Below are 22,288 nucleotides of genomic sequence, written 5' to 3'. Positions count from 1 at the left end.
CTGAACACTTTACATTAGAGATGACTGAACACAATACTCAAGATGAGGATGAACCATTGAATCATAAAGAATGAGGATCATTACCATGGACTTATATTTGAATGCTTTACTCATGAATCCAAATTTGAATGCTTTACTCATGAATCCAAGAATTTTGTTCATGCTTTTCATTGCTTCCATGCACTGCTAACTTGGTTTTAGGTCACCAAACATTATTGCATCCAAGTCTTTTTCCACATTTACCTTTTGAAGTTCAACAGAGTTCATACTGTAGCTTGCCTTTTCATTTTTGCTGCTGATATGTAAAGCTTGCACTTTCTGATTATAAAATTCATTGGTTTGTTTTTGTCAGTTTGAAGCTGTAGATGTTCAAATTCATTTGTTGATTTATTTTCCAGCTTTTGTATCACCATCAAATTTTGTATCTTGCAATGCAGCCCATTATCAGTATCATTAATATTTATGAGAAAGAGAACCTGCCTCAAGACTAATCCTTGTGACACTATTTGCTATGTCTAATCATTCTGAGGCTCTCATTAATCACAAACTTTGCTTACAGCTAGTCAACCAATTTCCTATCCACAGAAGTACAACCCTGTCAATGCCATGTGACATAATTTTTTCAAATAACCTTTGATGTGGAACCTTATTGAATACTTCTTAAAAATTTAGATAGATTATATCATCTGCTTTACAGGCCATCCAGGGAGTGAGAAAAAAAATTAGACGTGAGCAATTTCATTAAATATCATGCTTAGAATCATGGTGGTTCTCAATATTGTTTACAGTTCTCTCTTGAACAATAGTGTCTATAAGTTTTTCAGTTATGTATGTTGAGGTAATTAGACAGTAGTTTCTGGGCAGTGACATATTACCTTTTTTGAATGTTGGTGTTACATTAGCAAACTTTCATTCAACTGGAACTTTTCCCATAGCAAGTGACTAACTGAAAAGAGCAGTTAAAACTTTAACTCTCATTTTTTACCTCTCATTTTTCTCAGATGAAACTTAATAGATCCTGCTGTTTTATTTATTTTCACTACATTTATTGCTGATAGTTTGTCTTCAACTTTTAATTCATTTTGTTGAAGAAAATTTTCTTCTCTTATTAGTGGATTGACTAGAGATATGGGTTGTGTTCAATCATAAATACAATACAAAAAAGTCAAATAAGATTTTTGCCATGACTTCACTGTCTTGAACAAATACAATGTTTTCGGTGATTAATGGACCATTGACTGATTAATGACTCTTGCTTCTAACATGACTGTAAAACTCCTAAGATCTCTTTTGATATTTTCAACAATGTATGCTTCCTGTTGATGTTTTGTTGCATTTATCACTTCTATTCTGTGTGTAGATTTACATAACTTACTTTATCATGTTGGTCATTGGTCTTTCTGAATCTCTTATGAGGTACTTTCTTAGACAACAGGCATTTTTTTATTTCACCTTTCCACCACCTTTGCTTCATTTTAGAAATAGAACATCTATTACTCACTGATATGTATGTTCCCTCTACTGCTTTGAAAGTTTTATTGAAACTTTGAAGTTTCTTCAAGCTATGTTCATGTTGTTTTTATTGACCATATCATTCCAAGTTTGCTTGCCAAGAGCAATGCAAAGATTATCAATTTGCACATTTAGAATTGGTTATTTTTTTCATGACTGTCATGTAGACCAACATTACTTGCAATTTGAGATCACTTGTACCAAACTTTTCTCCAACTTCAACATTATTAATGAGATCCTCATTTGTTTTTGAAATTGAATGTAATATATTCTTGTCACTAGTAGCTTTCTCAACTAATTGGATAAGGGAACTATCAAGCATCTTTAGATAGAGTCCTCAGCCAAAGCTATCAGAAAGGGATTATCTTCAATTAGATACCATCATGTTTAAATCTTCTACTATGATAGAATCTTGTTCATTACAAATTTTTGCTAACTGGTCTTAAAGTCTTTCATCTACCTCTTTTGTTTGTGGGGGAAGGTGTATAAACTAGTCCTACTGTTATTTTTTCACAAGGTTTATCTTTAATTTCCACAAAAATTTAGTCCATATAGTGCCTTTGTGTAGAGGCAAGGGGGTCTAAGGTAAGTGCTCAAACTACAGAAATGTGTTTGTTGAACGTAGGTGGTAAGTTTTATGGGAGAATGGTGATTGAAAGGGTTAAGGTATGTACAGAGCATCACATTGAGGAGGAACATTGTGATATGAGGAATGGGTGTGAGAAATACTTAAAGAAACAGAAGGATTAGTATAACTCCCATCAAGGGGTGGCCATGGCAAAAGAGTCTTCACTTTCCCTGTCCTTGCAAGCCTCCTTTGCATACACCATTATATGCATTTTTCCCCCATTTCTCTCTTCAGTATTTTGCCACTCTATTTCCCCCTTGTCAGAGGTGGTCTTCCTCTCACATCAACTCACACCACTCCTTTAATCATAGTAGCATACACTTTCCTTGTAAACTCACCTTTTTCCATAAATATTCATGTATTTCACCTTCACATCCATACAACACCATAGGGAACTACTATACCTTCAAACATGCCCAATTTTGCCCTCCTAGATAGCGATCACTCTTTCCACACATTTCTCAATAGGCAATGTGTGTGTGTGTGTGTGTGTGTGTGTGTGTATGTGTGTGTGTTTGTGTGTGTGTGTGTGTGTGTGTGTGTGTGTGTGTGTGTGTGTGTAATTACCTATTTTATTTTACTGTATAGGGGACGACTTTTACACTCATAGGGCCCTGTCTCTTGAACAGTCCCTACTATCGTACAACTTCTTGAATTTATCTGTGCTGTATATGTTGTGTATATATGCTGATATATTGTATATTGCTGCAGTTACATGAGTTATGTGTATGGCTAGATATGTATGTCCCTTTAAATTTAGACATATATTTGGTACCACGTTATTGTATACCTATACCACATTACTGTTTGTAATTTTTAGCTGACTCTTAGAAGTATGAACTAATTGAGTTATACATGAAACATTTTTCATATGATTTTTTCCATCTGATTAATAAAGTTAATCCTCAAGTTTTCCAGTATTTAGGATCATTAACAAACCTTTAACTGGTATAAAGTTCAATAATTGACTTTAATATACATTTTTTGTCTCACTGTTGATTAACATTACAGGTGGTGATTTTGAGAGTAGATTCAAGTTCCATACAGCTCAGCACTTCCCATTACCAATCATATATCAAAACTGCACCAAGACCTACCCAAGCAAGAATGGTAAGAAAAGTCGACCCACTGAGCAGCCACCAGAGGCACCACCACATCCACCATCCGTGCGCCATATATCACATGCACCTGTACCTTTATCCTCTACACACACTTACTCTGGATACCTTACACCAATCAGTTTAACCTCTGACAAAGGTTCCACTGATAGTTTAGAAAGTTCTTCTTGGTCAGCTCGTGGCATGATATCTCCCAGTGTTGTAAATCTTCAAGGCTATACACAAGCAGAATCAGATATTTGATTTCCTTTTATTCCTGATGATGAACTGACATGATCTCACTTCCTTATAGGGGTGAGATCATACTTATATTGGTTGGGTTATTCATAGCCTATATTTTTACGAGTCATAAATTTCCATAGTCATTTACTTTGTTTTGTGAATGAGAGAGAGAGAGAGAGGGGGGGGGGGATTGACAGCCAAACAGAGTGCATGCATTTGTGTATGCTTAAATAACTTTTTATGTATACATTTATCAGTCCCTTACTATATGTGTGTATGTCTGTATTTCTGTGTGTACATGTGTACATGCATGTCTTTGCATGCACTGTTCTTCAGAAAGAAAAAATATATGAGTGAGTGAGAAGTGATGCAACCTAAGATAGATGTGTTGACATACAATGATGGGTGTTTCTGAGACAATATACATTGTTCACCAGGAATTGATTTGTAGACGTAGGTGGATAGGTGTATAGTACTTATTTGAAGGAAATTCTGTGCGAGTTAGTACACTTTGAATATATGAAATGGCATATGTTATGTAAACAAGAAAGCCATTTATTTGTTGTTCATATTACTAGAGTTATTGCCATAATTTTTTTTTGCTATCCTGAAGGAATGGCAGTGACAGTAAAGAGTGTTGCTTAGTCAAATGTTTTAGTGATGATTAGGGTTTAGGAAATGAGTTGCAGGTAGTTTTAAAGAAATTGGAGAGGATATGGAAGAAAGTTTTTTTATGGGAAGATTTTGCATGTAAAATATGATAGGAAGGACTGAAGAGTAATAGAATGCTTTGAACTGATATTGGATTATACTCTGAGTTTGATTGGTATGAGAAGTCTAAGTTTTTAAGTGCTTATAGAATGTTGGTGTTTTGAGTAAAAGATGTAAATATATTTTGAGGAGTGGTGTAATGCTTTCCAGTGCACATAATTTTGGTTGGTTTGCAGCAATAGAATAGCTGATGTAGTGAAGGCTGTCGAATAGTATATCCTAAGAGATGCCTAGGGGTTACTCAGATGGATAGGATAAAGACTGCAGAAAATCAGTGCAGGTACAGTCACATATTAGTAACAAAAATAGCATAGATGACCAACCATTTACAAAGATTGATATCTTTCTCATTAATCAGATAGTGACAACATTTCCTATTGAAACAGGCACATGCAAAATCTTCTAGAGACACTTGCATTATTAATGTTTTCACTCCTTCAAGTGTCAGAAATTCAGCAATGGCAATAGGTACATTTGCATGTTGATTTGGCAGTCACGTGGGAGAAGCAGTATACATCTGCTTACGTACTTTATAGGAGAAGAATATTTCTAGAGAAAAGGAGGGTTTCTTCAGCAAGTGATGTCTTCTAGATATTAAACCGTTGATAAATTTTATAATATAGAGAGTGATAGTGCTAAATGTAGTGTATTGGAGATGAATTTATAACATTTTAAGATTTTTGTCATGAGGTCCTTTAAAAGAATGCATGAAAAAATATCAGATGAGAATATAAACTTTCCTGATCTTTAACAGAAAAGTTTGTATTAAGAATGAACTGCTAAGGGATACATTAGATGTATTTGATAGAGTGTATGTGTTGCATTAGTGTGGATCTTAATCAATATACAGTGACAAGCTCTATACAAGTTCATAACTCAAGAATCCAGGTATTAGTGACATTCTCTTTGTTAAGAACAGAGAGAGCCACTGTTATTTAAATCTCCACTCTCGTAGTCCATCTTTTATCTACACATTAGATATTAGCAGAGTCAGCTTTCAGCCCTTTTTTTCAGCCTGTATGAATGAAATAAAGTTACAAGGTTTAAAGAAGGTATTCAAAATGTGCCAGAATAAGATAGTTCTTTTGTTTGATGTGGATTACGAGCTCTGAGAAGTTTCAGCACTTGCCCTTCCATGATATATTTGATTAGATGTAGTTTTATGAATATAAAAAAGGGCCTTACTATGTAAACAGTAGTTCCTTTCTTCATTTTACTCATAATTTTGGAGTAGCTTTCCCATTTAACCACAGTTGAGGGCTCATATTTTATGGCACTAGTTTAGCATACAAAAATTTCAGATTATTAGGAAAAACAGACATTGTTCACAAATTCTGAAACAAGAAAATGATAAAAGTGAAATTTATGACTGATTTGATATTGAATGAAAATTATGACTTGCTTTATGATTGTTTCATAATGAATGAGTTGAAATTTTGTATTCCTTTTATGCTTTGTACTTGCTTTTACTTTATCTCTTGATTTACATATGAATGATTAATTACTGCTCATTTTCTTGCATGCAAAGTTTATTATGATATTCATTTTTGAAAAGGTAACATAAACGCTGATGACTTCATGACAATCACTTTAGGAATAAAATCAACAAGGAACCACTCTTCCTCTTTTCAGATATTCCTTTCTATCTTCATAGTTCATATTTACAGCTGCAAAGTGGTACATCTGAAGGCAAGGGAGTTTGCATGGTTTTGTGTGGCATTAATACTCATTGTTCAGGAAACATGGATATTGAAGTACTTGCCTTATTTGACTGCCTTTGCATGTTCTACTAATGCAGGCCTTCAGTGTTGTGTTAAGATACAAGTTTGAATTAGTGAGATTATCTAATAAGTGTATAAATGAACTGGAATCCTATTAGTTCAGTAGTATTAACACTTTTACATATGAAAGGGTGAACCCAGCTGGTATCCCTGAGATGAATAAGGTTTGTAGAGCTAGCCATTAGCCGTGTGTATGTTTACGATGATTATTAACTTGCAACAAGTGTTATTTTGCCTTAAACATTTCTGTTTTACATGAATATGTTCTTTAATGATTTCTCTTAAATTCCATTTACACCAAATACTAACCACCATTACAGCAAGTTTTCTGAGATGTGTGTTACTGCTAGTTGTAAATCTAATAATTATGGATTTATAATGCTTTTTTCATGAATTTGTTCCTTAATGTTGACTTTATGGTACTAGTATCTATATATATGATGCCCGTTCCTTTGCCTCCACAAAATAGTGATCAGACATCCCACCTGCTGCCCCTCGTAAAACATTTACTCCCAAAAGTCCCTATTTTACTTGCCTATCATGTGATATGTAATCCAGTAATGCCTGCTGACCATTTATCTTATTCACATAGGTGTACTTGTATATGTCCCTCGTTTTAAACTGATTCCCAGTTATCAGTTCTTTTTAAGTACACACCTCCATAATTGTTCACTATTTCCTTTCTTGATACTGAATACCCCTTGTCCCCAACATTCTCTTCAGGTGCCACATCTTCACATTCAAATCACGCATCACTAATACCTGGTTTCTTGCATCAAAAATGCTGACACACTCACTCAGCTGTTCCCAAAACAATTGCCTCTCATGATCTTTCTTCCCATGGCCAGTTGCATAGACGCTAATAATTGCCCATCTCTTGCCATCCATTTTCATTTTTATACACATCAGTCTAGAAATCACCTCCTTACACTTTCACACACTCCCACAACTCCTACTTCAGGATTAGGGTTTATTTATCTATTTATTTATTTATTTATTATACTTTGTCGCTGTCTCCCGCGTTAGCGAGGTAGCACAAGGAAACAGACGAAAGAATGGCCCAACCCACCCACAAACACATGTATATACATACACGTCCAGACATGCACATATACATACCTATACATCTCAACGTATACATATATATACACACAGAGACATATACATATATACACATGTACATAATTCATACTGTCTGCCCTTATTCATTCCTGTCGCCACGCCGCCACACATCATTCCAATTCACTCTATTCCTTGCATGCCTTTCACCCTCCTGCATATTCAGGCCCTGATCACTCAAAATCTTTTTCACTCCATCTTTCCACCTCCAATTTGGTCTCCCGCTTATCCTCGTTCCCTCCACCTCTGACACATAAATCCTCTTGGTCAATCTTTCCTCACTCATTCTCTCTATGTGACCAAACCATTTCAAAGCACCCTCTTCTGCTCTCTCAACCACACACTTTTTATTACCACACATTTTTCTTACCCTTTTATTACTTACTCGATCAAACCACTTCACACCACATATTGTCCTCAAACATCTCATTTCCAACACATCCACCCTTCTCCGCACAACACTATCTATAGCCCACGCCTCGCAACCATATAACATTGTCGGAACCACTATTCCTTCAAACATACCCATTTTTGCTTTTCGAGATAATGTTCTCGCCCTCCACACATTTTTCAAGACTCCCAGAACTTTCGCCCCCTCCCCCACCCTATGACTCACTTCCGCTTCCCTGGTTCCATCCGCTGCCAAATCCACTCCCAGATATCTAAAACACTTCACTTCCTCCACTTTTTCTCCATTCAAACTTACCTCCCAATTAACTTGTCCCTCAACCCTACTGTACCTAATAACCTTGCTCTTATTTATATTTACTCTCAGCTTTCTTCTTTCACACACTTTACCAAGCTCAGTCACCAGCTTCTGCAGTTTCTCACCTGAGTCAGCCACCAGCGCTATATCATCAGCGAACAACAACTGACTCACATACCTTCCTTATCTCTTGTCCTCTCAAGTCAACCCCCAGTATACCACATCATTCTAACTCACTCAATCCTGTGGAAGCCTTTCACCCTCCTGAATGTTCAGGTCCCTGATCCCTAAAAATCTTTTTCACTCCTTCCATCCATCTCAAAGTTGGTCTCCCCCATTCTCCTTGTTCCCTCCACTTCTGACACATATATCCTCTTTGTCAACCTTTCTTAACTCATTCTCTTCGTATGTTTATACCATTTCAGCACATCCTCTTCTGCTCTCTCAACCACACTGTTTTCTATTACCACACATCTCTCTTACCTTTTCATTACTTACTTGATCAATTCACCTCATACTACATGCTGTCCTCAAACATTTCATTTCCGACACATCCACCCTATTCCTTCAAACATACCATTTTTGCCCTCTGAGATAGTTCCCCCTTTCCACAAATTCTTCATCACCCTTTCCCCCACCCTAAGACTCACTTCCACTTCCATGATTTCTTTCCCTGCCATTTCCACTCCCAGATATCTATAAGGCTTCACTTCCTCCACTTTTTCTCCATTCAAAGTTACATCCCTACTAACTTGTCCTTCAGCCCTGCTGAACCTTGATTTTATTCACATTTTCTTTCAACTTTCTCCTTTCACACACTCTTCCAAACTCAGTCACCAATTTCTAAAGTGTCTCTCGAATCAGCCACCAGTGCTGTATCATCAGTAAACAAACAACTGACACTTCCCAGGCTCTCTCATCCCCCACATACTGCATACTCTTCCCTTTCTCCTACTCTCTTGCATTTACCTCCCTCACCATCCCATCCTTAAACAAATTAAACAACTGTGGTGACATCACACACCTGCTGCAAACCTACCTTCACTTGGAGCCATTCATTACCTTCTATTCCTACTCATATACATGCCCTAAACCCTTGATAAAATGTTCTCAGTGCTTCTAGGAGCGTACCTCCCACATCATATATTCGTAAGACCTTCCACAATGCATCTCTATCAACCTTTGCCCCTTCCCCTACCCTAAGACTCACTTCTGCTTTCATGGCTCCATTTGCTGCCATTTCCACTCCTAGTTGTCTAAAACACTTCACTTCCACAAATTTTTCTACATTCAAACTTGTATCCCAAATAACTTGTTCCTCATCCCTGCATAACATTGCTTTTATTCACATTTATTCTCAACTTTCTCCTTTCTTACACTTTTCCAAACTCTGTTACCATTTTTTTGAAGTTTCCCACTTGAATTTGCCACCAGTGCTGTACCATCAGTAAACAACAACTGACTCACTTCCCAGGCCCTCTCATCCCCACATACTGCATACTTGCCCCTTTCTCCTTGACTCTTGCATTTACCTCCCTCACCACCCCATCTTGAAACAAATTTAACAGCTGTGGTGACATCACACACCCCTGCTGCTGACCTTTCTTCACTTAGAGCCATTCACTCTCCCCTATTCATTCTTTTACACATGCCTTACACCCTTAATAAAAACTTCTGTGCTTCTAGGAGCTTAACCTCCCACATTGTATTTTCTTAAGACCTTTCACAATGCATCTCTATCAACCCTATCATATATATGTTCTCCAGATCCATAGATGGCACATATAAATGCATTGTTTATTGTGTTTTTTTTTTTTAGAAATTTCTCACATATTCTTTAAAGCAAACGCCTGATCCACACAACCTCCAGCACTTCTGAAAGCACAGTGCTCCTCCCCAGTTTGATGCTCTGTACATGACTTCAACTTCTCACTCAGTACCCTCCCATACAACTTACCACGTATACTCAACAAACTTATGCCTCAGTAGTTTGAACACTCACCTGGCCCTTTCATCTCTCTCCTCTTTTAGAAATTGATATACAAGAAGGGAAGGGTTTCCAGACCTTTGGTCCTGCCTCTCTTAGTCGCCTTTTACGACATGCAGGGAATATGGACACAGAACTCTTTCCCTACAGAGGCTCCCATATTTACTTAAGACCTGGCATATAGAGATCCAACTTTATGCAAATTTCCCCATAACTCAAGTACAATATTTTTTCGAGACATGGAAAAATAGCTTTAGTAATGGAAACACTTAGCGTCCCTGGAGGAATACAGTGGAGGGATGCATTAGGCAGGCAACCTCTTTCCCAAGGCACGTGTCTTACATAAATAGTAATGTAGTTACAGTACTTATGTGCACAGCTCCACCTCATTGTTTCAGAATTTTGATGTAAATATTGGCCTTTTTTGTAACTTATAATGATTAGAAAATATCCAGGTAATGATAAGAGTGTAAGACCTCCTCTCATACACAAGATAATTGATCTAGAGATGAAAATGAACATTGTAAAAAAAGCATGAAGGCAGGAAAACACACACTTCCATTTCACATGAGCTTAGGGGTAGCTACTCAACAGCAAAACACAGTTGTGAATTACATTGAGCACTAAGCAACACTTAAAAGGTTTGGCACCTTTAAAATCAACTGTTATAACCAAGAAGTGAGCTGATGCTATGTTAAAACCAAGAAGTGAGCTGATACTATATTATAACCAAGAATTGAGCTGATGCTAGTCATGAGATAGAAAAATTATATGCTTTTTTGAAGGGAAGAACAGATTCAATGTCATGTACTTTTAAGTTTCACGGTAATGTAAATGAAGGCAAGAGGTCTTTTTGAAGAAAGAACATCCTTAAAGATAGGCAAAGGTACACTGAGGCAGGTTGTTGGTGCTCACACTTTGAAACACCAGTCTCATTAATCTTGACTTTTAAATTGTGGCTAGTCATGGATGGTTCAGTAGATTAAGGCATGTGCTAATTTTCATAATGTTAAAGGGAGTGGTTAGGCTGTGAGTGCTGATATGAAAGCAGTGAGATTGTATGCTGATGTTTTGAATAATATTGGTAAAGGTGGATACACAGTATAGCATACATTCATTGTTGATGATACAGGGTTATTTTTGGGAAAAGAAAAGGATTTATGACTGCAAAACACTCTTGCTCAGAGCTATCGTAGTGGGAGATGGCAGGCATTAACTACTGGTTGTTCATCACTCAGGAGATTCCAGAGTAATTAAGGGTATCAGTGAGGCTGCACTGCCTGTATATTTTCTTACAAACCCAAAGGCTTGGATCAAAACTACCATTTTCGAGGACTGGTTCATTTATTGTTTTATTCCTGAGGTGGAAAAATAATTGCCATGAGGAAGACATACCATTCAACATTCTGCTGGTGTTTGACAATGCTCCTAGCCATCCAGTACTTTCAGATGATCTTCAGCTCAAGCATGAAAGTAGTACTTCTGCCACACAATACTGCTTCAGTGCTCCAACTGATGGACCAACAGGTTATTGCTAATTTTAGAATATGTTACCTATACAAGACCTTTGTCCAAGCTTAACAGGCCATTGAGAGAGATCCTGAAAAGATTAAGTGATTTTTAGAAGTTCTACAACATCTAGTAAGGCATTTATACTGCAAAGGCCTTGTTACTCAAACATGTTAAAAGGTGTTTAGAAAAATAAGTGCCCCCAGTTACACAGATTTTGAGGTTTTGAGAAAGATGAAACCCAATGTGGTGTGACCGAGAATATTGTGAAGCTGGCAGAGGAACATGAGCTGGAGTTGGATGCCAGTGATGTGTACGAGCTCATAGAATCTCATGGAGCTGAGCTTTCAAGGGAATATCTTTTGAAACACCTGAGATGGTAGAGGAGACAGCAGAGAATGAAGATTAACCAGTTGAAGAGCCAAAACAGTTCAACACTATGGAGATGGTTATTGCATTTTGTGAATAGCACTGGCAATGGCATGGCTTGAGTAATGGGTCTGAAAGGCTCACAGTTTTTAGATGTAAACAGAGGGAGTGGTGAGGTGCTAGACTGCAAAAAAGAAACTGAAAAAAGTGAAAAGAAGGTTTTAAGGAAGATTGAACAGCCTGCTCTACCTCAGTCTTCACAACCTTTCAGTTCCTATGCTCCAGACCTGCCATTGCAACCCACTACCTTTGGTGTTGACCGTGATGATATGATTCCTATCTCATCTCCATCTTCGTTATATTCAATTAAGTTCTTTGTCACCCACCACAAAAATGCCAACTTCACAGAGTTTGAGCTTTACTAGGATTAAAGTAAATTAATTTTTTTTTATAGTTTGATAATATCTTCCATGGTTCTTTTCTTTAGTTTGTAATTTCTTTCCTGTATTTCTGTTGCTCAGTGTGGTGGTATTTTTAATGTTTTGATGTTGCAGTCTGAAGTTTAGGGTGTTGTAAGTGTAGTGGGCAAGTATAGTACAGTGTGAGACATACAGTAGTGATAAGAAATATACACCCATGCAGAGTGGTACCAGAGAAAATGAACCAGTAACTAGGGATGGGAGGCTCAACTATTCCAGGTAATGGGATTTTAAGTGATATGATTTACTTCTTGTGCAAAGTTTGATGTATGCATTATTATTAGGAATGTAACCCTTGCATAAGATGGGAAGCCTCTATAGATACTCGCACAATCACCACTGGTGAAGGTTCTGCATATATACTTATGTATATAAGTAAATGTATATATGTTCACCATTTCCCGTATCAGCGAGGTAGCCAGGGACAGATGAAGAAATTGCCTCATTTACTTACTTCCATTCTCCAGCAGACCTTTCCATGGTTTTCCTCAGCCGCATCACATGCTTGGTGCTGCCCATTGACAGCACATCAATCCCCTGTAAACCACATCTCTCCACTTTGCTGTATTCCTTGCATGCTTGCATGTTTAGGCCCCAAGTCTTCAAAGCATCTTTCACTCCATCATTCCACCTTCTCCTTGGCTTCCTCTTTTCTTATTCCTTCCACTTCAGACTGGTATATCTTCTTAGCCATTCTTTTCTCACTCATCATCTTCATATGTCCAAACCATTTCAGCACACCCCCTTCAGCTTTCTAATACATGATCCCCTTACTACCACACTTCTCAGTCTTTTCTTGTTCAGTCAGCCTTCCTTATGCCACGTATTATTGTCAAAGATTTTATTTCTAACACATTTATGAAGTCCATGACATTATTATCAAAAGCCCTTACTTCACATCCATATTGCACTATCGGGGCAACTATATCATCAAACATACCTGTCTTTGCCCTCGAAAGTGGCCACCCTTTCCACGCATTTCTCAGTGCACCCAAGACCTAAAGAAAAGAACCTCTCTTTCCACACGTTCATCAATGCCCCCAAGAACTTTGCCCCTCACCCACCGTGTGTCTCACTTTAGTTCCCGTGGTTCCATTTGCTGCAATATCTATTCCCAGGTATTTAAAGCACTCCGCTTTGTCCAAGTTCTCTCCATTCAAACTGACATTCTTATTAACCTCTCTTTTCACAGCTAAACCTGATAACCTTGCTTTTATTCACATTTACTCTCATCATTTTCCTTTCACTCAATCCCTCAAACTCAGAAACTAGTACATGGAAACAAAGCTCCAAAATTTCATTGCAGATGATTTCTCATCCCAAGCTTATGGGGTCTCACACTTCATAAACATCTCCACTGAAATCCACTTTCCACAGGGGCACAGAAAAAAAATCATCCTAATTTCTCCTTACAAGATACACACACACCATAATATAAAGAATCCATCCCAGACACAACCACACACCAGCAGTAGAAATCAAGAGAACACATCCAGACTCTAATTAACACTATTACAAACTTAATTACTGAAAGACTGACTGAAAACTGGAACTCCTTCCTCAACACGATGAATACAAGACCCCTAGCAACAAATGCTTGTGCACATTAAAGAAAATTCACTATTATTGCATCAGTCTAGCCCCAGAGAACACACAAGCATACTCATGAGACAATGAGATGCTACTCAAAAATCTGTCTCAAACCAACCACATTGGCCCAAAAACAAGAAACAGGTCATGAAAATCCTATGCAAAATCCATTCAGAAACAACTGCCCACCCACCCATTGCTCCATCTGATACAAGCAGTGCAATGAAAACCTTAGATATTTCTTCTGCAACAGACCCTTATAAGACATTGAACTTTCACAAAAAACTCCCTGGCCCATTTGAAATCTTAAGTGCTTATAGATATCTTCAAGTCCTCCTGGCTACACTTCAAAGTTCTTAACATCTGGAAACTTGCCAACATGATACCAGTCATAAAACCCTCCAAACTGCTCTTCTCCCCTCTCCTCCTCCTGCCCTGTATCATTTCTGTTTCCACGCATATATGTGTATGTATGTGTATAAAATATCTTTTCTTTCAAACTATTCGCCATTTTCCGCATTAGCAAGGTAGCGTTAAGAACAGAGGACTGGGCCTCTGAGGGAATATCCTCACCTGACCCCCTTCTCTGTTCCTTCTTTTGGGGGGGGGGGGGAAAAAAAAAAAAAAAAAAAAAAAAAAAAAAAAAAAAAAAAGAGGGGGAGGATTTCCAGCCCCCCCGCTCCCTCCCCTTTTAGTCGCCTTCTATGACATGCAGGGAATACGTGGGAAGTATTCTTTCTCCCCTATCCCCAGGGATAAAATATATGTATATGTATTTTCTTTTATTAAAATGTATTTGTAAGATAGAATATTTTAGAATATTTTAATCTGTATTGATAAGAGTGCTGAATAGCTTTAGAAGCCCAGTGCTTGGCTTGTGAGGCTAAACTTATAATCCAGTCCAGTCCATTCAATATTCAAACTCGGTGAAAAAATGATCCACAACAGAATCAAACAAAACTTTTCACTTTTACCCACTCAACATGGCTTCATACCAAATACTTTACCGACATATTACACACTGAGCTCATACAACATAACCTGGATGGATTCTACCAGCCATAACCCCAATCCCAAACAGTACTAGTAGCTCTAGACATCTACAAAGCATTTAACACTGTCCCCTAACATATCCTTGCACAAAAAATACTTGTTACCATCCTCCACAAGTGACAAAAAGTGGTTGGCCAATTTCATAGCAAGATGCTACGCCAGAGTCACTTTTCTAAAACACTTAAACTATGCAGTGGAGTTCTGAAGAATATTCCTTTCTCCAACTCTCTCCAGTTTCTTCCAGCACAACCTCCCATTACCTCAGGCAAACCTCAACATGAAGGTCCTTTCGTATGTAAAGATCTCACAATCACATAACAACATTCTCACACCGCAGAACCAACACCAAACATCTAGCACTATGTTACACAGCTAGAACAGTGGCACCCAGAAGAGAATGTCTGCATCTCCACAAAAATGTTCAATCACTTTTTTAACCAGTGATGGACACAAATGCTGCTCACACCCTCCATACACTTTGAATGAATAGTCTCTCCCACATTGCAAAATCCCAACAGTTCTGAGGATCACATATGGCACACATGACATTCACTGCCCACGCCAATAACATTATTGCCAAAACAGCACACAAACTAAATGCCCTCTGAACACTAATTGGCATCATATTTGGACAAGAAAAAGAATCCATCAACATCCGGTACACACAGTTCATTTTAAACTATGCCTCATGTGCTTGGTCTTCAACCCTCTGCAAACCTTGCAAAATACTGCTTTCATAACCATCATTGACTGCCTAGCAATCACATACACTCAAATCTTTCACAGTGAAACAAAGATCATCCCACATAGTCGCATCTCAACATGCTTGGCATGTAATTATCACCAATTCTTCTCCTTTCCTTTATCCCGGAAATCTCATGTAGCAGTCCTATAACCTCCAGCAGTCTTTTGATATGCATCTCCTTGTATTTTCCCCTTTCTTCCTTATCGGGTGTATGATCTTCCTCCAAGCAAAAGATAACCAGTGATTTCTGTCTATCACTGTCATGTTGTACTTATGTTTCTCATTTTGATGCCACCTATTTTTCAGCTAAATCCCTCAGTGCAGAAGTGTTGACTTCTGTGTCTCTAAGTTTCTATAAAATCTTTCATCATCCCCGTGCTCTGATGATCTGCCAAAATTATAACTTCTAAACTTCCCTGCCCACTTCTGTCGTCACTCTCTTTTTTTAGTCCCTTTCTCTTACTGAACAGCTGTTGATATTGATTTAATAGATTTTGTAGGTGCATTTATCATTTCCTTTATCTGAATGGCTGCCAGTATTGCTCCTGCAGTTCCCTGCACAATATTGTCTTCAGTAGAGTTGTATGCATTTTAGTTTTTTCTTTGACTGAACAGCGTTTAGTTTATCCTGAGAAGACTATGTCCAAGGTAGTATGTGTTAGTGTCTGAATAAGTATATAAAATTTGCATGTAAGGTTTGTATGTGGGTGGGATTGCAAGTTTGTGCTCAATAGCAGTTCTTTGTTCCAAGCATAAGTTGACAAAATCAAAACTTTTTTGCCCTGAAGGGTCTCTCACCCTCGATGTCTAGCAGTTGTTGCTCATATGAACCCACTGTCGCTATCTTCATAACTTTTCCTCCACAGATATATATCCTAATACACTCTTCACTTACCTTTGTAAATGTTTGTTTACCTTCTGTTGCAACCCTCATAGGCATGCTTTAGCAGATAGCTGTTTTGGAGTTTCCCAAAACAGTACAAAGCCATTGTGCCCCTTTCACATGGCATGAGATGGGTTGGGTTGAGCTGACATGTGTGTGTGAGGAAGGTTGTGTAGGTCTCTCTTTTGGATTGTACGTTAGGTCATAGATATATTCAGGTCTGCCTTTAACGATTTGTGAGGGATAAGAGTTAGGTATATGAGCCAGTGATTGTGGGGGGAATTATGGATGAGTAAGATAAGTTGTATGAGTATGGGGTGCTGCTGTATGAAAAGATGCCAAATAACAGGAAAATGTATTAACATTTCCTTATCAGAGTGTTTTATTAAGTTATTGCTAGATATGCGTATAAGACAATTATAGTACATTCCTTGTTAGAAAGTGCAGGTAGGCTGAGACTTATTACTGGCATTTTGCTTTTGATTCCATTTCCATTACTCAAGTATTTTTTGTGGTAATTTGAGATTTTAGCTTCAAAAGGAAAATTACAGTGATATCATCTGTCTTGTATTTGCATGTTAGTATCAGTAACATTTCCAGCTTGCAGGGAGATAGGTTAAGGGTCTTTTCAAACTACTGAACATGTGTATTCAGCAGAACTGTTGGGCCCATGACTTTTAACTGACGATTGCTAATGGGATTGTGTTATTTTCACTGCTGAAAAGTTTACAGTTTATTATTAAAATTATTTTTGGCATCTGTGACTGCTTTTGATGAGTTGCTTGCTGTGGTGAATTTTAGGGAGGGTTTTATGTGTGCATTTGCTTTTGATGATTTGCTTGCTGTAGTGAATTTTAGGGAGGGTTGTATGTGTGTATAACTAATTTGTAATTATCTATTTGTTTTTAATGGAGAAGGAGGTTTACACCTATGGAGCCCCATCGCTTGAACATTCTTAGTGATTATTAAACTTTTTAGATTTCACATGCAATCTGCATTAACCATGTATTCATTCATTTTATTCCATTCATCCACCACTCTTATACTATAAAAGTAGTTCTTCACATGATTTTGAAAAAGTTTCTTATTTAATTTTATGTTATGTCCTCTGTTCTATCCCTTCATCTCTAGAAGAGCTGTTCTCTATGTATGTCACCAAACTCTTTTAAAAACTTGAAGATTGTGATCCAATCACCCTTTGTTCTTCGCTCTTTCACTTTAAACAGATTCGAGACTTGTAGCCTTTCCGTGTGACTTATCTTTCTTAATTCTGGAATCATCTTTGTTACCCTCCTTTGGACCTCCTCTGTTAGCTCTTTACTCATCTTTTGGTGTTATGACCAGAAGATGCACATGTCAGTTTTGGCCCTACATATGACTTAAACAGATAGCTAAATAGTTGTCCATGAACTTGAATGTATTTTTGATGTTTGCTAACTGACATTTGGCCTATTCTCCTAAAGTGTGACACTGGTGACATGTTAGGGATGATGTTGACTCCATAGTGTCTATCACTCAGATTCCTGCAGCTTATTTCCTGCTAGATAGTATTCATATTGAGGCCTTTTCCTGTAATCCATCCTCATTACTCTACAGTTACTTGGGTTGAGCTTCATCATTCATGATGCAGACTGACTTTGGAGTCAGTATATGTCGGCTCCTTTGTTAGTTGATGCAGTCCTCATTTTTCACTTCCATTATGACCTTGCATCATCTGCATGTTTATTCAGGTAGAAGTCCATATCTGCTGGCAAGTGTATATAATTACCTATTTGTGATAACTTATTTATACTGTATGGGTATGGAGTTTTAGACTTGTGGGGCCCCACCTGTCAAACATTCTTCTGTCACACAGCTTGTTGAGTTTCTCTTAGCTGTGTGTATTTATCATGCCTTCCTTCATTTTGTTTCGATCATCCACCATTCAAATATTTTTGAAGTACTTCACATCTTTTATTGTTATATCCTCTGATTGTTGTATTCATACCTCTCTCAAAGAATTTTTCAGCTGTATACACCAACAGTCTGTTATAAAAATTAAAAGGTTGTAATCAGGTCACCGATTCACTCTTGTCTCTTCCATGGTTGGCATCCTTGAGGCCTCTAACATTTCCTTGTAACTCTGGTGTCTTAATTCTGGTACCTTCTCTGTTGCTTTCCTCAGGACCTTCTCTGTTAGCTCTTTGTGCTTTTTTAAGTGTAGTGACCAAGTTGAGAAACATATTCATTTTGGCCTTATGTAAGATATGAACAACTTACTGATTATTTCCTTGTCCATGAACTTGAATGCACTTGTAATATTTGTTTGCAGACAGTTAATCTCCATAACTGTTCTCCTAAGGTTGGACTTGGGTGATAGATTAGGGATTATGATAACGCCTAAGTCTTTCCCATACACACAAGCCTGAAGCTTATTTCCTTCTGAGGAGAGGGGAGAAAGAATACTTCCCACATATTCCCTGCATGTCGTAGAAGGCGACTGAAAGGGAAGGGAGAGGGGGGCTGGAAATCCTTCCCTCTCATTTTTAGTTTTCCTAAAGAAGCAACAGAGGAGGGAGGCCAAGTGAGGATATTCCCTCAAACACTCAGTCCTCTGTTCTTAACACTGCCTTGCTAACACGGGAAATGGCGAATAGTATGAAAATATATATGTATATCTTTCTTTCATACTATTCGCCATTTCCCGCATTAGCAAGGTAGCGTTAAGAACAGAGGACTGGGCCTCTGAGGGAATATCCTCACCTGGCCTCGTTCTCTGTTCCTTCTTTTGGAAAGTTAAAAAAAAACGAGAGGGGAGGATTTTCAGCCCCCCGCTCCCTCCCCTTTTAGTCGCCTTCTACGACACGCAGGGAATACGTGGGAAGCATTCTTTCTCCCCTATCCCCAGGGATATATATATATATATATATATTGTACAAAGGCAAAGGGGATAAGAGTGAGTGCTCAAATTACAGAGGTATAAGTTTGTTGAGTATTCCTGGTAAATTATATGGGAGGGTATTGATTGAGAAGGTGAAGGCATGTACAGAGCATCAGATTGGGGAAGAGCAGTGTGGTTTCAGAAGCGGTAGAGGATGTGTGGATCAGGTGTTTGCTTTGAAGAATGTATGTGAGAAATACTTAGAAAAGCAAATGGATTTGTATGTAGCATTTATGGATCTGGAGAAGGCATATGATAGAGTTGATAGAGATGCTCTGTGGAAGGTATTAAGAATATATGGTGTGGGAGGCAAGTTGTTAGAAGCAGTGAAAAGTTTTTATCGAGGATGTAAGGCATGTGTACGTGTAGGAAGAGGGGAAAGTGATTGGTTCTCAGTGAATGTAGGTTTGCGGCAGGGGTGTGTGATGTCTCCATGGTTGTTTAATTTGTTTATGGATGGGGTTGTTAGGGAGGTGAATGCAAGAGTTTTGGAAAGAGGGGCAAGTATGAAGTCTGTTGGGGATGAGAGAGCTTGGGAAGTGAGTCAGTTGTTGTTCGCTGATGATACAGCGCTGGTGGCTGATTCATGTGAGAAACTGCAGAAGCTGGTGACTGAGTTTGGTAAAGTGTGTGAAAGAAGAAAGTTAAGAGTAAGTGTGAATAAGAGCAAGGTTATTAGGTACAGTAGGGTTGAGGGTCAAGTCAATTGGGAGGTAAGTTTGAATGGAGAAAAACTGGAGGAAGTAAAGTGTTTTAGATATCTGGGAGTGGATCTGGCAGAGGATTGAACCATGGAAGCGGAAGTGGATCATAGGGTGGGAGAGGGGGCGAAAATCCTGGGAGTCTTGAAGAATGTGTGGAAGTCGAGAACATTATCTCGGAAAGCAAAAATGGGTATGTTTGAAGGAATAGTGGTTCCAACAATGTTGTATGGTTGCGAGGCGTGGGCTATGGATAGAGTTGTGCGCAGGAGGATGGATGTGCAGGAAATGAGATGTTTGAGGACAATGTGTGGTGTGAGGTGGTTTGATCGAGTAAGTAACATAAGGATAAGAGAGATGTGTGGAAATAAAAAGAGCGTGGTTGAGAGAGCAGAAGAGGGTGTTTTGAAATGGTTTGGGCACATGGAGAGAATGAGTGAGGAAAGATTGACCAAGAGGATATATGTGTCGGAGGTGGAGGGAACGAGGAGAAGTGGGAGACGAAATTGGAGGTGGAAAGATGGAGTGAAAAAGATTTTGTGTGATCGGGGCCTGAACATGCTGGAGGGTGAAAGGAGGGCAAGGAATAGAGTGAATTGGAGCGATGTGGTATACCAGGGTTGACGTGCTGTCAGTGGATTGAATCAGGGCATGTGAAGCGTCTGGGGTAAACCATGGAAAGCTGTGTAGGTATGTATATTTGCATGTGTGGACGTATGTATATACATGTGTATGGGGTGGGTTGGGCCATTTCTTTCGTCTGTTTCTTTGCGCTACCTCGCAAACGCGGGAGACAGCGGCAAAAAAAAAAAAAAAAAAAATATATATATATATATATATATATATATATATATATATATATATATATATATTTTTTTTTTGCTTTGTTGCTTTCTCCCGCGTTTGCGTGGTAGTGCAAGGAAACAGACGAAAGAAATGGCCCAATCCACCCCCATACACATGTATATACACACACGTCCATACACGCAAATATACATACCTATACATCTCAATGTACACATATATATACACACACAGACACATACATATATACCCATGCACACAATTCACACTGTCTGCCTTTATTCATTTCCATCGCCACCTCGCCACACATGGAATACCATCCCCCTCCCCCCTCATGTGTGCGGGGTAGCGCTAGGAAAAGACAACAAAGGCCTCATTCGTTCACACTCAGTCTCTAGCTGTCATGCAATAATGCCTGAAACCACAGCTCCCTTTCCACATCCAGGCCCCACACAGCTTTCCATGGTTTACCCCAGACACTTCACATGCCCTGATTCAATCCACTGACAGCACGTCAACCCCAGTATACCACATCGATCCAATTCACTCTATTCCTTGCCCGCCTTTCACCCTCCTGCATGTTCAGGCCCCGATCACTCAAAATCTTTTTCAATCCATTTTTCCACCTCCACTTTGGTCTCCCACTTCTTGTTCCCTCCACCTCCGACACATATATCCTCTTGGTCAATCTTTCCTCACTCATTCTCTCCATGTGCCCAAACCATTTCAAAACACCCTCTTCTGCTCTCTCAACCACGCTCTTTTTATTTCCACACACCTCTCTTACCCTTACATTACTTACTCGATCAAACCACCTCACACCACACATTGTCCTCAAACATCTCATTTCCAGCACATCCACCCTCCTGCGCACAACTCTATCCATAGCCCACGCCTCGCAAACATACAACATTGTTGGAACCACTATTCCTTCAAACATACCCATTTTTGCTTTCCGAGATAATGTTCTCGACTTCCACACATTCTTCAAGGCTCCCAGGATTTTCGCCCACTCCCCCACCCTATGATGAACTTCCGCTTCCATGGTTCCATCTGCTGCCAGATACACTCCCAGATATCTTAAACACTTTACTTCCTCCAGTTTTTCTCCATTCAAACTTACCTCCCAATTGACTTGACCCTCAACCCTACTGTACCTAATAACCTTGCTCTTTTTCACATTTACTCTTAACTTTCTTCTTTCACACACTTTACCAAACTCAGTCACCAGCTTCTGCAGTTTCTCACATGAAACAGCCACCAGCACTGTATCATCAGCGAACAACAACTGACTCACTTCCCAAGCTCTCTCATCCCCAACAGACTTCATACTTGCCCCTCTTTCCAAAACTCTTGCATTCACCTCCCTAACAACCCCATCCATAAACAAA

At 38.7% G+C, this 22,288-nt stretch overlaps 1 protein-coding gene across 7 annotated transcripts in view; it reads left to right on the top strand.

Moving 5' to 3' along the window:
* The window catches only part of LOC139746029 (uncharacterized), a 271,715-nt gene that overhangs the window by 230,082 nt on the left and 19,345 nt on the right, over positions 1-22,288 (top strand). For 5 of the 7 annotated variants that reach the window (XM_071656902.1, XM_071656844.1, XM_071656852.1 and 2 more), the window contains 2 exons: positions 3,152-3,250; positions 5,884-5,940. In XM_071656902.1, the coding sequence (XP_071513003.1) occupies positions 3,152-3,250; positions 5,884-5,940 (156 nt within the window). The remainder of the gene's footprint in view (positions 1-3,151; positions 3,251-5,883; positions 5,941-22,288) is intronic. The other 2 variants (XM_071656860.1, XM_071656868.1) reach the window with 2 other exon arrangements.

This window comes from Panulirus ornatus, chromosome 4 (assembly GCF_036320965.1).
Source record: "Panulirus ornatus isolate Po-2019 chromosome 4, ASM3632096v1, whole genome shotgun sequence".
NCBI lineage: Eukaryota > Metazoa > Arthropoda > Malacostraca > Decapoda > Palinuridae > Panulirus > Panulirus ornatus.
Note: the sequence above shows the minus strand (reverse complement) of the source record. Positions and strands in the feature narration are given on the sequence as shown.